Raw genomic sequence first — 14,799 nt, 5'->3', positions numbered from 1 at the left:
AGTGATTCAATTGACGAATCGTTGCAGGGTCGGAACGGTGCTAATTACCCTGAGGGCGCTCAGCGAGAGAGAAGATTGTCGAGAGGAGACTTCAATACCCGCCGACCCGCGGGGGGACCGGGCCGCCCGGGGAAGGATCGGGTTACCCGCGTTGTGTGCGCACATCAGGAAGAGGGGCTCGGCAGGGTGGGAGAAGATGACGAAGCACATACCAAAGAGGAATGAGGGAGGGAGAGAAAGGTCGCGTGGGTGGGGGACGAGGAGAAAACCCATCGGGACGGGGATGGGTGGGGAAGGTTTAGTGGAGGGTGGAGAATCGCAAAAGAGGGATATTGCGAGGCGATATGAGGAATGCACGGGTCGCGGGGGAGGGTCCAGACGGGCAGGGACTCGCATCAGGAGAAGGAGGGGAAGAAGGGCCATAAGAGATGGTCCCCAGGAGGTGGGGAAGGGTTCGGAATGGGGGAATGCCCCCCATCTCTCCCCTCTGATCCCGCGGGCGGGAAGGTACACGTTGGTGCTGGTAGGGGAAGCGGAGGGAGAAGGGAGCTTTGCGGCTCTATGAGTGACGGCTTCATTAGCGATGGGGTGGGGCAAGGCAAGGCTCAAAGGCTCGACTTAGGAGGGAAATCGCTTTGACTCTACAAAAGGCTTGGAAGAGATTGGCGAGTCCGCAATGGTGCATGAGATACACCCTTTTGCCACGGTGCGACTCGTTTCCTAGGGGTCACTTGCGGAACACACACACCCAAAAACAGAAGAGTAAGAAGGGAGACTCAACGTTAAGCGGTGTTAAATAACCGGCTTCGTTAGAACAAGGACAAAAGGCTGTTCACCGGAACGAGAGATGGGCAGAATACGGTCCGCCCCTCTCACAACCACGTGGATTACAGAGTATGTCGCCGTACTTCATATTTCAAAGATAATGACTGTAATTACATCGAATGATCCTCATATCCAAGTTCTTCTCCGAAATAAATATTCTTCAACTCCTGTAAGGACATATTCAGGGAAACAAGGAAGGTGTTTTGCAATTCCCTCCTTGAGCCTAATCCTGCTACATAAGTAGTGAACAACATTTAACACAAATTCTGACTCAGTATTTGATAAGAGTATGCATATAAATAAATGAAAGTATTCAGGATCAACAAATAAAGGTTAATTACATCGGCTATGGAATAAAAATGTGATGAATCCCTCAAATGTACAAGTACTGTAGATTTTTCATATATATTTCCACCATGTGAGAATTCATTTAAAGAATTAGGCAATTCGATTTCATGAAACAGAAAAACATTAAAAACCTCATAAATAAGCAAAAACTTACTTCACTCACTATTAACGTTTACTAAAAATATTTCATCACCCTTTGAATTTCTTACTGAAAATAAAATGACGGAAATAACATATATTCCGCCGGTACTACATGTATTCTCTTTCATTGTTTTTATAAAGTGAATATTAGTATCGTTGTGACTACAGCACTAAGCGGATAATATACAACGTCCTTCGCATATTTTCGTTTATGAGCAAACAGCAATTATTATTATGTTGGCATGTGGAAATCTAATCCCGCATTTGGCCTTTGATTACTTCATTCGATAAAGATTGTTAATCAGAAATATTTGACAAGAAATATTTCTTCTTCGTCATTATTTTATTTAGTCATGGGGTAACGCTATTAAATGGAAATCACTCATACACAAGAGAATAGTGAATTTATATCTTGGTGGATAGTGAGGAGAAGTCTCGGGCCAACTTAGACCTAAGGAGTTAAATGTGGGCACAGAGAGCAAAATGATTTGTCATGCCATTCTATACATTAGAATACCTTCTGTTTATGCGTATTTATGCGATAGAATTTAAGTATCAAATTGAAATTCGTTCCAGCCTCCCTCCACAAGTGACACTGGGGAGGACGTGGCTTGTCGCGCCTCAGCCTCCCTTATTACCTGCATGACGAAGGTGCCCTTGTTGTTCCCTTCCCACACCGAGGCGAAGTACAGCCCTTGGGTGAACCGTGGAGCGTTGTCGTTCTGGTCCGTCAGTTCCACCCACACGGAGGCGTAGGCGTAGAGCGTGGGCGACAGGCCGTCCGCCTGGGCCACCACCGTCAGGCGGAGACGCGGCGTCGTTTCGAAGTCCAGGTTCCGAGGATCGCGTACCCTCACCAAGCCGTTGTTCGAGTTGATCTCGAAGGTGTTGTCTTCATTGCCGCTGCCAAAGCTGTACGTGATCCTCTGCCGGCGGCCATCCGTGCGGACGGCGGAGACCTGCCGAGGGCAACGACCGAACGGCGGTTTAAACATCTGCACTCTCGTTTCAACAAATCGGAGGATTAAAGAAGCCACACTTCTCCATTCCATAGTTTCAATGAAAATCCTAGTTTTACTATAGGCTGTCCTCTTACTTTTTATGTCGAATTAAAATAATCCTTGTCAATATAGCTGCGACTGTTCAGATATAAGGTAAACAGAAACGGAAGAACCTAATGCAGCATACACATATTTTTCACACTAGTAAGATCTACAAGAGTTTTTAAGATCTTTTAAGAGTAAAAAATCAAAAATGCTTTTCCCAATTGCTTATCTCTTGGCAATGATTTCAAGGATAGGCTATAAGTATCAACATTTCTGGCTGGCTGATTCACTCACAGTGATTCCTTATTTCATATGACACTATCCAAGAAGATTGAGTACCTATTCATTGTTTTCCCCTAATAATTATTGACTGTGTACTTTTGCTTGCATCTTCGTATGATCTACTACCGCTTGTTAATCGGAAATTTCATCCAAGGAGAAATTGCGAATATTAATGACAACAATTATCTGCTTTGCCGTACAAAGTTAAACGTTCTGATTGTAGGCAATAATATTTAGCTCAATTCTTTACTTTTCTATCAATTACTTTTCATTTACCCACACACGTTATAAATATTGTGCAAAAATGACAGGTATTATCTTCAATGGATACAATCATTTATATTAAATTCAATGTTATTCAATAAAATGCCTCTATATCATGAGACCATATTGCAAGAAATTAGTTGAAGTTTCATAACTATCTCATTTTTTCAACATTTATGAACGCATTAGTGCAAACAAGCTGCGGCAGAATAAAGAATTATCCCGGTCAAACGTGGATGACCGTCGTGGCAGATTGAGCACCTATCATGCCTGGAGGGCTTACTTTTTTTGCCTCCATACGCACCTGCACCACGTCCTTCCCAGCAAGGGCATTCTCCGAAAGTCGGACTCTATAGGTGGAATTGTGGAAGCGAAGTGAGGCCGCGGGCTCCAGCCCGAGACCTCCACCTCCCCCCAACGCTCCGCCTCCACCCCCAAGGCCTCCAGAGGAGCCCACCGCGCCCGACGTCGCTTCCCCAACGCGAATCTCCACAAGTCCCGTAGCACTCTGCGGAGGGTTGCCCTTGTCTCTTGCCAGCACCTCCAAGTGGAAAAGCTTCCCCGACTCCATAGCCAGGCTGCTGGTCGCCGTCACTATACCCGTGTTGGCTGCGATGCGGAACTTGCTGTTGGCTGGTTCATTGACGAAACTAAGGAACACAAGGAAACTTAATAAATGTATTGTTCCCATGTAATACAGGAGCAGTAACGACGTCGGACACAAAGTTAAATTTCTTTGAGCTTATTCGTAAGCAGTTCCTGCAATGCAATGGCTAAAACACTTCTATAAAAATGAAAAGAAAAGTCCAAGATTGTGGAAAAAATAGCGATGGACGATTGAAAATCGGATAACAAATACTTACTCGTGTAATTAATTATTAAAAATATAGTACCACAATGTGACTAATAAAAAAGTTGCCGACAGTAAAAACCCTTTATTAACGTGAAAAAACCGTAATATTTTATTGATGCTCATAGCAAAGAGACCTTCACAATAGAATGCCAAGTATTGCATTAGGCATTTTAAAACCCACTGAATGGTCAAATTATGTTCCCTGTAGCAATGACTATCCCACAAAAATCGAAAAAACTAAACTATGAAGCATTGAATTCTTGAGAAGAATGGAAAGCAACTGATGGCGACAAAAATAAACATTTCTCATGGCCAAGGAAAATGATATGAAATGGAGGTGTTCTCGCAAATGCCATTTCCTTCGATAACAAAATGAGGTAATTCAAAATGGCCTTGGAGACTCCTGAAGTAGAGTAAAAATATACGCGTGCAATGTGACGCATTTTCGTTTTCAAACTAAGAACATAGCGGCTGGTCTCGATTAAGTATCCAAATGATCGTATTTAAAGGTTGGAAAATAACAGAGTAACCCTCACAGAATGCCGAACGAGGAATGAGGGATAATTCATATAATTCGACTTGTCATTCGACCGACCACAACATGCCTCATTTAACCGCTGAACCTGCAAAATGATCGAGAATGAAGAAAAAAGAGATGAGGGGTAATAACAGATAACGTTCCCTCTGCGGGGTAGACACACCCGAACAATTTCGCTTCCGATGACACGAATAAGAAAGAAACTATTCGTAGGTATAATCTAAGATAAGAAATTGGCGATCATGGAGCACGCTGGAACGTAATTTTAATTGAAGATTTGAGTCCGCCGGTTCGGGAATCCACAGTCATAACGGCTGTCAATAGCACTTGAATATAGAGCTCACCTTTCTTAGCGACGAAATCCAACATTACGTCCGTTCTTTCCTCTGGGTCTCGTTTTATGTCAATTTATATATCTTGATATTGTTTTCAAAATTTTAAAAACTATTTCCGACCAAAAAGCATAAAACAATGGAATGTTTGTGGAAGTGGGTGTGATTGAAGAGTTTCTGTTGTGTTGTTTCTCCAGTGATTTCAGGCAATAAAAAACTAATGTTTGAACGTAAGAAATAATAGGACTATGCCACAAGGGGACGAATGAAGAGTATTCGATGCGCCCTTTCTTCTGTTGTTGCAACTTCAATTTGGACTGGGGGCCGTGCACGAGAATATTCCGGCCGTTGTGGTGATGATATCTGCCCCTAACTGGGTTTACGGTCCAATATTCGGGTATAATTATTGGAACTCTTCAAACAGTCACGTCGTCTTATTTCTAAGACTTGACTCCCTAGTCACGACTAATGACAGACTTAAAGGAATTCCAGTTCACTACCTCATGGTTTGCTGAACGAGCGTACTCGTGGGGTCTACACTATGCACTGAGTCCGGTGGTGGTCGATGCAATAACTACGGCCGAACGTTGTCGTTGGAACGTTGATATCTTTCTCGAATCCTATGTGAAATCAGAATTAGTGTACGACCAAACAAGACAATCCCCCGCTTTCATTGACAAATTACTGCCCATGATCAATCTCAAGAAAGACCCACGACACTTCTCGTAAAACGTCTCGTTTGCCACTTGGCGCACGTGCGTGGGGAGGAATGAAATAATGAAGAAGAAGAAGAATTACAAGAAATCCCGGGAGAACACGCTAAAAGTTCAAAAAACTCATTTCCGCGAGTCCTGAATAATTATTTTTAGCACGAAAATAGATGATTGTCGGGCTAAATGCTTTTGAATATCTACAATATGTAGGCTAATGGTCAACTATGTCCTAATATTAAATGGAAAGTCAATAAATTATGATGGCAGTAAAAATACATTAATATGAAGACATTTTTATAAGAGGTATGAAAACATTGTCGCCGAAAGGGTGAGAAACATTAATATAGCACGATAAATTGCCGGCGTCACCGCTAGAGATACAATTTTAAAATAATTACCTTCATGAATAGTAAGTAAGCAAATCATTTGAGCAAAAAAGCAGGTTTTTTTCTTTCGCAAACTTCACAGAAGTCCATTTGAGACCTGCACAATTTTATGCTACATATACGAAGGGCATAATCATATTTCTCTTTTAAGTGCATACGCATGTTTTTTTGGTCCTAGAAATTCACTTCAGATTTCTTTTCACCAATAGAGTTTTCAGTTTTCAATTAATATCTATGCTAATTATTTTAGCGATTGGGAAGAAATTTATGTCTATGACTAATGCAGTTTGAATTTTTGCGAAATACGGAGGGATCATCCTTCGCAAATTCCACGGTACCAAGCTCAACTTTGTGGAATCTCATATTTAAAGAACGGAACAAAACTTTGTATTTTCCATTGAAAATGTATATAGGTATAACCGGGTTTCAACAGTCTGAACTAACTTGCCGCAACTTATGATTACTCCAGAAAAAAAATTTTTGTGTCTACCGCTTTCCTGTATTTTAATCTCAGTTGTCCCAGTAGGCTCTGGGAGTCGTCCTTACCCCGTGAGGACCATCATTTTTGCAAAGCTAAGAGTTTTATTCTGCATCTCTCATTGAAGAGATGAAATATTAAAACCTTCTTCGTGAAAATTTATTTTTTTTCTTGATTAATTGTACTGTGAATGTGTTACTTTAAGTGCCGTGGGTAGAGTGCTGGGTTATTGACCGAAGGACCCCGGTGGACTCGTGCGGGAGAACGCATCTGGGCACCCTCAGCTTCACCCAAGCTGTGTGAGTTTTTAGGAACCATATCTTCCCGGTTAACCGCAGACGGTACAGGGAAAGGAACATATCCTCTACCATGATTGGTGCATTTCACTCGCCGTTGGGTTTAGCACTAGGTAAGCTCAATACTAATCTATCAAAGCCACCTTCTTGTAAATTATTCTGGTAATTTAGTCTAAAGTATGTTTCGAGCATCTTTTCATGCTTATTGTCATTTCAATTTAACTTGAACCTGCCTCATATTTATAAATGCAGATCAGCATAGTTCTAGTGAACTTTTAGGGTTCGTTTTTCAAGGAATCTCGATTGTCACCAAAATAGTCACGAATGTTCTCACCTGTAGACTATGTCCGCGTTCGGACCTTCGTCGCGGTCCTCGGCGGACACCCGCAATAAGAACTGCCCCGGTTGCGTGTATGCGGGCATTTCAGCGGTGAACGGGTACTTGGTGAACACGGGTTTATTGTCGTTCACGTCGCCTATGGTGATGGTGACGGGCGCTCTCTGTGACCGAGCGTCGTACAGGCCACCGTCCGTGGCCACCACCTGGAAGTTGTAAACCCTCTGTTTCTCGCGGTCCAAAAGCCTGTGGAAAAAGAAAAATAGGATTAGCACTATCTTGTCGTCCCTTAGAAATCGTTGAAATACAGAGGTAAGTATCTGGAAAGGAATGAAGTTGGGCAATGATTTGAAAATTTTAATACACTGAAAATCAAATTCCGAAACCCCATCAGGAGAGCCGTTTATAAAAACTACTTGGGCTTTTATGACCTGGCCCGCAAACAAGTGAAATACCTGAAATCAGACAGCATTATAAATTCAATAAGATTAGTCGGCTAATAAAGTTCCCAATAAGTCAAATACAAAATAACTCTTTGTCTGTCAAACGTAAAATATCCAGATCATAAGTGGAAATAAAAGTCGCATGCAACTGAGTATATAATGCAGGTCACACAAATACATTTTAGTCTCCCGTATTCTAGAGATATCATCCCTAGAGATTTAAGTAAATATTTTAAGGGTGATGAGTTTAATGCCGAAACGTTGGTTATAGTGGTGGAGAGGAAAGAGTGAATACACCCGACTCATTGAGAGAATTCCTTTTTTATCTGTTTCTAAGCACTCTTTAATAGTGAGATCCCTGAACACTAGTGTATCAAATAGATCGACGTCTCACCTTCTAGGATCAAGCAAAGGAGAAAGGTGCAAAAAGGTTCTCTGAATTTATAACTATCCGCTAGCGCTAGCACAAGGAGTGCGTGTATCGTATTTAGGGATAAGAGCATTTGCCCTTTGCAATCTCTCACCAAAAAAGTTTTCATCACCAAAGTGGATGCATTAAGTTAGCTATGATACTACTTACTGAGATGACCAGAAGCTTGCTTCTAATTGGAATGCAAGATTCTTGAGAGATCCAAGTTGCCGCAGAAAACACTGCAAAACGACTAGATACGACACAGAACGGCTTAAAACTATTACTTATTTATTAATTCATTCAGAATCATTAAGTTGGATGAAGGGATTTAAATTTCCCGAATTTTGAAGAGCTATTTTTAGTTACACCAAAGTATATGCATATTGTATGGGCAATAAATAAATCTATTTACTACGAATTTCTAAAAATCATTGCCACATATGCCGACATAATTACGAAAGGCGCCTAGGCCGTTATCAACATTACGTTTCCTCGGAAGACTTGAGATTTAAACGCCAGCTGAGGGTTGAAAATATAGTCGTAAAAGATTGCTCGCCGGCAGAAAGGTGCTCGCACGCCGGCATCGATTGACTGACGGGCTCTCGGGGAGGAAGTCACTGGGTCGGAGCCGGCGGGAGATGGAAAGTAGAAAAGGTAAGGAGGAAGCTTGTAGAGTATACCGAATTCTAGTGTTATAGTTCCTTCCTTCATTCGGTTAATGAAAGCCTTTCATTAAACAGCTGACCCGATGCCAAGGGTCTACTCTATCAGGTAGGAAGTCGGGCATATTAAGGTAGATTGATGGCTGGCGCCAGGTCAGAAGGGAAGAGAGTCGCGGAGGGCAATTGAAAGATAGGAGAGTATGGAGGGAGGATCAGAGAGTGAAGGAAAAGGGAAATAATTTAAGGGAACGGGAGGAATTCAGAAGGTTGAGCAGGTGGTAAGTGAGGGGACAAATAGAGATTCGTGTTCGCTTGATGATAAGTGCTGAAAGATAACATGGGCTATCTAATGGAGATGTGAGATCGGCGGCTGGCTCCGCGCGTATACTTCCCTTGATTAGGGTCTCAGGTACTCAAAAACCTAACCCAATCGTTAGAGATGATTTTAGAGATTTACTTCCTTGCTTTGTGGCCGAATGACGACGGGAGGGAACAGATTAGTTGAAATCTAATAGATGGAGTTAGGAAGTGCGACCGACAGAAAAGAAAAAGTTTCTACAAAAGCCTCCTTGAATGAAAGTTAGCCATATAAACACGAATGACATTAAACATATTTATTTTGAAATGATAATCCAAATCTTATTCAAGCAAAACATATTTAACGTATATTCTCGTATGACAAGGGATTGATTCTAATTACTTTCATCTTAAATTCATCAAACCTTCTCGAGATGTTTTCCGAATAAACACCAGTAAAAAAATTCTATATTTCTCAACAAACAAATTTATGGATCAATCAATGGCAATGAATCAATCAACCGTACTTACCCTGCGGTTGTTATGACGCCTGTCCTGTTGTCTATTCGGAACAGCCAAGTGCTCTCGTTGGCGAGAGAGTATACGAGTCGGGAGTTGACGCCCGTATCGGCGTCCACTGCCTCCACAGCCAGGACCGTCGTGTCGATGGCCGCGTTCTCGGGTACCGTGGTCGCGTAGCGAGGCAACGAGAATCGGGGGTCGTTGTCATTTTGATCCTCGACGGAGACGATGAGGGTGCAGGAGGCGGAAAGCGCAGCGGCCCCTCCGCCGTCCTGCGCCGTGATGGTCAGTGTATACCGCGAAGCGGCCTCTCGGTCCAGGGGACGGGCCGATAACTCCCCCGTGTGCAGGTCGATGCTGAACTTATTACCCACATTGCCGCCTGTTGCGAAAAAAAGAGGGAAGGAACAGGATGAATACACGAAGAAGTACAATGCGATGTGGTGAGCACCCATGGTTATGGACAACTCCAAGGAGTGGCACATTCAGCGTTATCGTTAATCTGGGTTCGTCTTTTTCTTGGATGATTACCAGGTCAAAAGTTACGTTCTTTAAGACTAATGGTCTCGGCATTTACTAGGGTACTTGACGATTCGTATGGCCCGGATAAAATTACTTAAATTTCACAGCTCATTGCCTTTGTCTCGAGGAGACGATTCATTTTATGACAGCAACATGAGCACGATGAGCCCTATTTCTTTCGGTGGTTTCAAACGTAAAGCTATCATGGTCACCCTGAAGGGGTTTTGTGTTTTTCAAGTCCTTCATTACAACTCAACTCATAATTTTTTATTCAACCGCTGAAAACTCTGAATAGTTAATTATTTACCGTGAAAATTTACGAAAATGATATTTTCCTCTAATATTTTGTCAACGAAAATTAGGTTAATCACTCAGGGAGGTAGTCTAAGGTATCAGTAGTTTATTCATAATGGGGTGAACCCTTGAGTTTAACTACCATAATTAAGCTTAGATCACCAGGCTCATCGAATAAGGTACGATTTTTCTTTAAATTTTCCTATTGTTTGAGTTACTTATACTGTTTCTTGCTATTTGATACATTCTCGACGTGTTAAATGGGGATAGGACAGTGGTGTTCTAATTTTACATATTAAACCCTTACAACCAATCAGTGATGGATGCAAGAGACGAAATTGTCCAAGCTAAAACCAAATATATTCCTCTTTTTGGGAATAATTTTTAATTTAATAAAATTCAAAAATAACATTACTTCGAAGTTGAAATCTACTATTTTATATTTTTGGTCCACGAGCATAGGATTATATACTGCAAGGTGTTTGGAGGTCCATACATACAGGTAAGTAATGTAAGTCAAACTGAACATGAATATCAGCTTTCTTTGTAGAATAAGTGTATAATCTTATTTTTGCAAACAAATAAAAATGCCCAGCACCCTTAATGGCTTTACAGGCAAATGGTTTTCTATACACGCTGCAGTACCTACGTACATTTCTTATGGTTTCTCTGATCTAACAAATGCAGGTCGCCTGTGTCATCTTTGATACTCACCAGTGATGCTGTAGGTGACCTCCCCGTTACGCCCCTCGTCCAGGTCGGTGGCGACCACGGTGTGGATGACGGCCAGGTCGCTGTTCTCGGGCACGGAGAGCGGGCGACACGAAGAGTGGAAGTCGGGGGCGTGGTCGTTCACATCCGTCACGCGTACCACGAGCATCGCAGTGTCCGTGACGCCGGCGCCCGCTCCGTCGCCGCCGCCGTCGCGGCTCACGTACACGGGGATGGAGTAAGAGGAGGCCCGCTCGCGGTCCAGCGCCTTAGCTGTCTTAACGACGCCATCCCGGGCATCCACAACGAACGCGTCTTCCGCCACCCCAAGGGGGATCTCGTACCTCAGGCTTCCCGATCCGTTGACACCTAGGGAGGAGAATCAATAGACATGTTAAATTTTCTATCAACCATGCAACAGATGGAGAGGTGTCGATCCGAATGGAGTTTCCCAGGGGGTTAAACTGTAGTATTAAATGTGATAAGATTAACATTACTATTATGCATAGAAGTATATGACCGCAATTGATTAGTTTTCCTTAATTATAGAATACGATTGCAAAATTTAAAATATTAAATATATTCTAACTACCTTCTCGCAAAAGAATATAACGTTTCGGAATGCGAATTTTGCTGCTTCACAACACAGCATCGTGGATTTGCTGAGGAAAAAATACGAGTACTTTTTCTTAGCGAGTGCAGCTGTTGGTTCGAGGTGATTGGTCGATCTAATCCAATGAGAAGACCGACCGTTTCTCATTGGCTTGGGAGAGGATAGAGTCATCAAGGATAGGATAATAAAAGCCATGAAAACGGCGGGGAGCGAATCCTCAGCCTCCAGTTTAACCATTTCCTGAGTAGCTATTTATACTAGGTATTACGTAATGCATATAGATATTCACTGAATGAATAATATTTAATCCCTTGCTTGGCGTTGGAGATTTCCTCCACTACCAAGCCGGAATATAGAATTTTTGCAAACGCTTTGTGTGTGGCAAGAGGTGTCTCACTCAGAAAACTATTTTTGAAACCGAATTGCATCCTAAAGAATAATAAAGTGGCGCTCCTGCAGAGGAGGCGGAGTGAGCTCGGATTCATGTACATACTTGCCTTACGGAACCACCTCGAGAGACCTCACCCCGGCCATGAATGAAATCAATAGGATGCGACCCTGTTCGCACTCCAGAGGTCTCCTCGGCGAATGTCTCATAAAGACGAGATATGGATGGGCGAACGGAGCTGCCGATCTACAGAGCCCATGCGCATTTGCATTTAAACGTCGGCGAAAGGGATAACTTTTTCGGACGCGAAGGAGAAAAAAAGGAGGCGGTAAGAGTCAAAAAACAAAAGAGAGAAGCTGGACGGAGGGAATTTATTTTTCTGTTTTAAAGGTGGCAGGAGGCGAGTAAAAGCTTCGACGTCCGCCTCCTGATATCTCCGCCCTTACCTCAACGAGGAAGGAATATGGGGGAGGAAGGAGTATCATCGCTTGCCGCCCATGTTCTCTTGAGAGACGTCTATTCTTTCTTTTTGAGAGGACGACGCTGCGCATGTGATATGCCAATCGCCTTCGTCGGCGTGGAGAGGGGACGTGACGAAACACTTCCGAGAAGATTAGCAAGAGCAGGCGGGAATTAGGACTGATGGGGTAATGAATAGAGATCCGAGGAGAATCGGACAGCAACACGAAAAATAGGAACGGGTGATAACAAATGGATACATACGGAGGTTGGAGACAAACGATTTTCTGCATGTTGGTCTCAGTATGAGACTAATAGAATCTGAACAAACGCATTGTGACAAGTTGCGAAGTAATTCACAATGAATCGATTGGGATTTTCCGGGAGAAAACAACGACGTGTTCAGGTCTCCGTCGTCGATATCAGCACTATCCATGAGAAATAAATCCGCGAAGCCATCTAATGTTCATCGTTGACGAACCAATTCTCATGCTAAACATATATAACGTACATTAGGCTCTTCAAAAGTACGCAGTACAAACGTTTTGGTTTTCCATTACGATTATTAAAAAACGAATACTTTCTAGAATATCGCAAACGAAGATACTTCCTCCGCTTTCCAAACTTACTTAATGAGAAAGGAATTCCGGGCCGTGTTTTTATAATATGTTTTAAATTTTTTTGCTTTAGACAAGTACTATTTTACCTTTTTCGTGAATATTTGTGACACATTCGTAAAAATCCATCAGGTATTTTATTGAGATTGAAATCAAAAGACCATGCGTTTCATACAGACTTAGAAATATCAATTCCCGTCTTGAACCCTTTGATCGAACCGAAACAACTACGCGAAATATTGATACGTGCATATTGCCATATTTTTTAATTATTATTCCAATTATCTCCTCAATATTAGGAAAAAGTAGACAGCACACAAGGGAAAAAAATTAGACAGCACATTTAATAAAATTAGTTCCCACAACTGTTTTCATGAGAGGAAACAATACCTTGGAAGGCAATAAAAACTCAAGGCATTAGAATACGTCCGTCACCAAGAGTTATTACACCGAATATAGGGTTGCTGAATTCATTAATAGTTTGAAGTATTTTATTCATAACAATCCGTAGTTCTTCCATTCAATTAGCATAGTCAGGAGGTAATCACGCCTGAAAAGATATCCAACAGGTAGCTTCAACGCAAAGATTTCGACAACTTTTGTGGAAATATTTGCGTTGCCACGCTTTCCTCGCAGAAACTCTTTCAGACCCTGTATTTTAGGCTGGAAACCACTTGAGATACGAAGAGAGCAAACGAGACTTAGAATTTTAGAAAGGTTCAGAACAAAAGGGTTTAACCATGACACTGAAGCAATTACTATGGCCCCACACTACTTGGGTAGATCAGACCACAAAGATAAAATAAAGGAGATAGATTCAAGTACAGAAAGATACAAATACTCATTCTTTCGCCAAACAATCAGAAATCGTAATAGTAAGAAGCCGAAGTCCCTTTAGAAATATTGAAAATATTGATTATACAAGTCGGAACAAAATTAAACATTGCAAGGACATCAGGTGTATTTGTACGTGCATATGTATATTAGTTGGTAGTTTGAGTGTTTGCCTGTGTGTGGGGTGTAAGTGTTCTTGCATGAGTGTATACCATGTTTTTTGTGTGGATGGTATAAATTTGTGGGTTTTGCATGGGGTTTTTTCTTTCTTAATTACGGGTGGTGTCCTAACACCCCCCGCCACACGCCCTTGTGGCGGCTTGCGGGGTATTAAGTAGATATAGATATAGATAGAACTCTTCTTTGCCTATTCGCCACGCCCATTTAATCTTTATACTTGCATATCTTGTACAACCCTAGGTACTTACAGCATTTTTTCCCTCTTCTCCACAACTTTTGTTTGCCTTACAGCCATAGAATGGCATGCTTTATAGACATATTCTCATGAAACGTTTCTCAATTTCCAATTTTGTGTTTCTAGCTCTAATCAGTTAGGTGCAAAAGTATATAATCAGCATAAAGAACTGAAGTACGAGCCAAGTTAAAAAAAATTGCAGACTAGCATTTGGACTCTAGTAGAAATTCTCCTTGATTCAGCGCACGGGCAGTTAAGCGTGAACTCCCTTTTTCAAAATGATCTCCGATGACGCAAAAGAACTAATCTAAAAGTCTTAGGTCGACCCGGCCGCACAACAGTTTCATTCGGGGGTAATAATCCGTGGGAGACGTCTCCATCTCCCGGGAGACAGCAGCGGAGGAGGGGGGAATAGAGAAAGAGACAAGGACAGAAAGAGAGAGATAAAGACAGGAGGGGAGAGGAATATAGATTCGCGGCGAAACGAAATTTACTGAAATCGTTCAACCGGAGCCTCTAATTAACACGTCAAAGAGAGCCCACGGGCGTCGTGGTGGTCTCCAGCGCAGCTCCATCCAACACAGGACTCGTGGAATGCGAATATTCAAATAAATATATGTGTATCGACGATTTTTTTCGAGTGCCGTTTAAAGGGGCTTGAGTGTTCGATAAAGAGATGTAAAAAAGGTTATTTCCTCCTTACTTATCCGGGAACTCTGGAAAATGCACTCATCAGTGCATTCCTACCAGCTTATAAAAATCCTCAAGGGC

At 42.2% G+C, this 14,799-nt stretch overlaps 1 protein-coding gene across 1 annotated transcript in view; it reads right to left on the bottom strand.

The window, feature by feature from the left end:
• Nucleotides 1-10,903, bottom strand: part of LOC139700302 (protein dachsous-like) — a 29,460-nt gene extending 18,557 nt beyond the window's left edge. Inside the window, exons 1-5 of the mRNA XM_071598942.1 lie at nucleotides 10,706-10,903; nucleotides 9,185-9,557; nucleotides 6,837-7,085; nucleotides 3,211-3,556; nucleotides 1,953-2,273 (exon numbers count right to left, since the gene is read on the bottom strand). Of these exons, the coding sequence (XP_071455043.1) occupies nucleotides 1,953-2,273; nucleotides 3,211-3,556; nucleotides 6,837-7,085; nucleotides 9,185-9,557; nucleotides 10,706-10,871 (1,455 nt within the window). The 5' untranslated portion in view covers nucleotides 10,872-10,903. The remainder of the gene's footprint in view (nucleotides 1-1,952; nucleotides 2,274-3,210; nucleotides 3,557-6,836; nucleotides 7,086-9,184; nucleotides 9,558-10,705) is intronic.
• Nucleotides 10,904-14,799: the final 3,896 nt, after the last annotated feature.

This window comes from Hetaerina americana, unplaced genomic scaffold, assembly GCF_022747635.1.
Source record: "Hetaerina americana unplaced genomic scaffold, ioHetAmer1.1.p SCAF_10, whole genome shotgun sequence".
Taxonomy (NCBI): Eukaryota; Metazoa; Arthropoda; class Insecta; order Odonata; family Calopterygidae; genus Hetaerina; species Hetaerina americana.
This window is presented reverse-complemented; position numbering and strand designations above follow the sequence as displayed.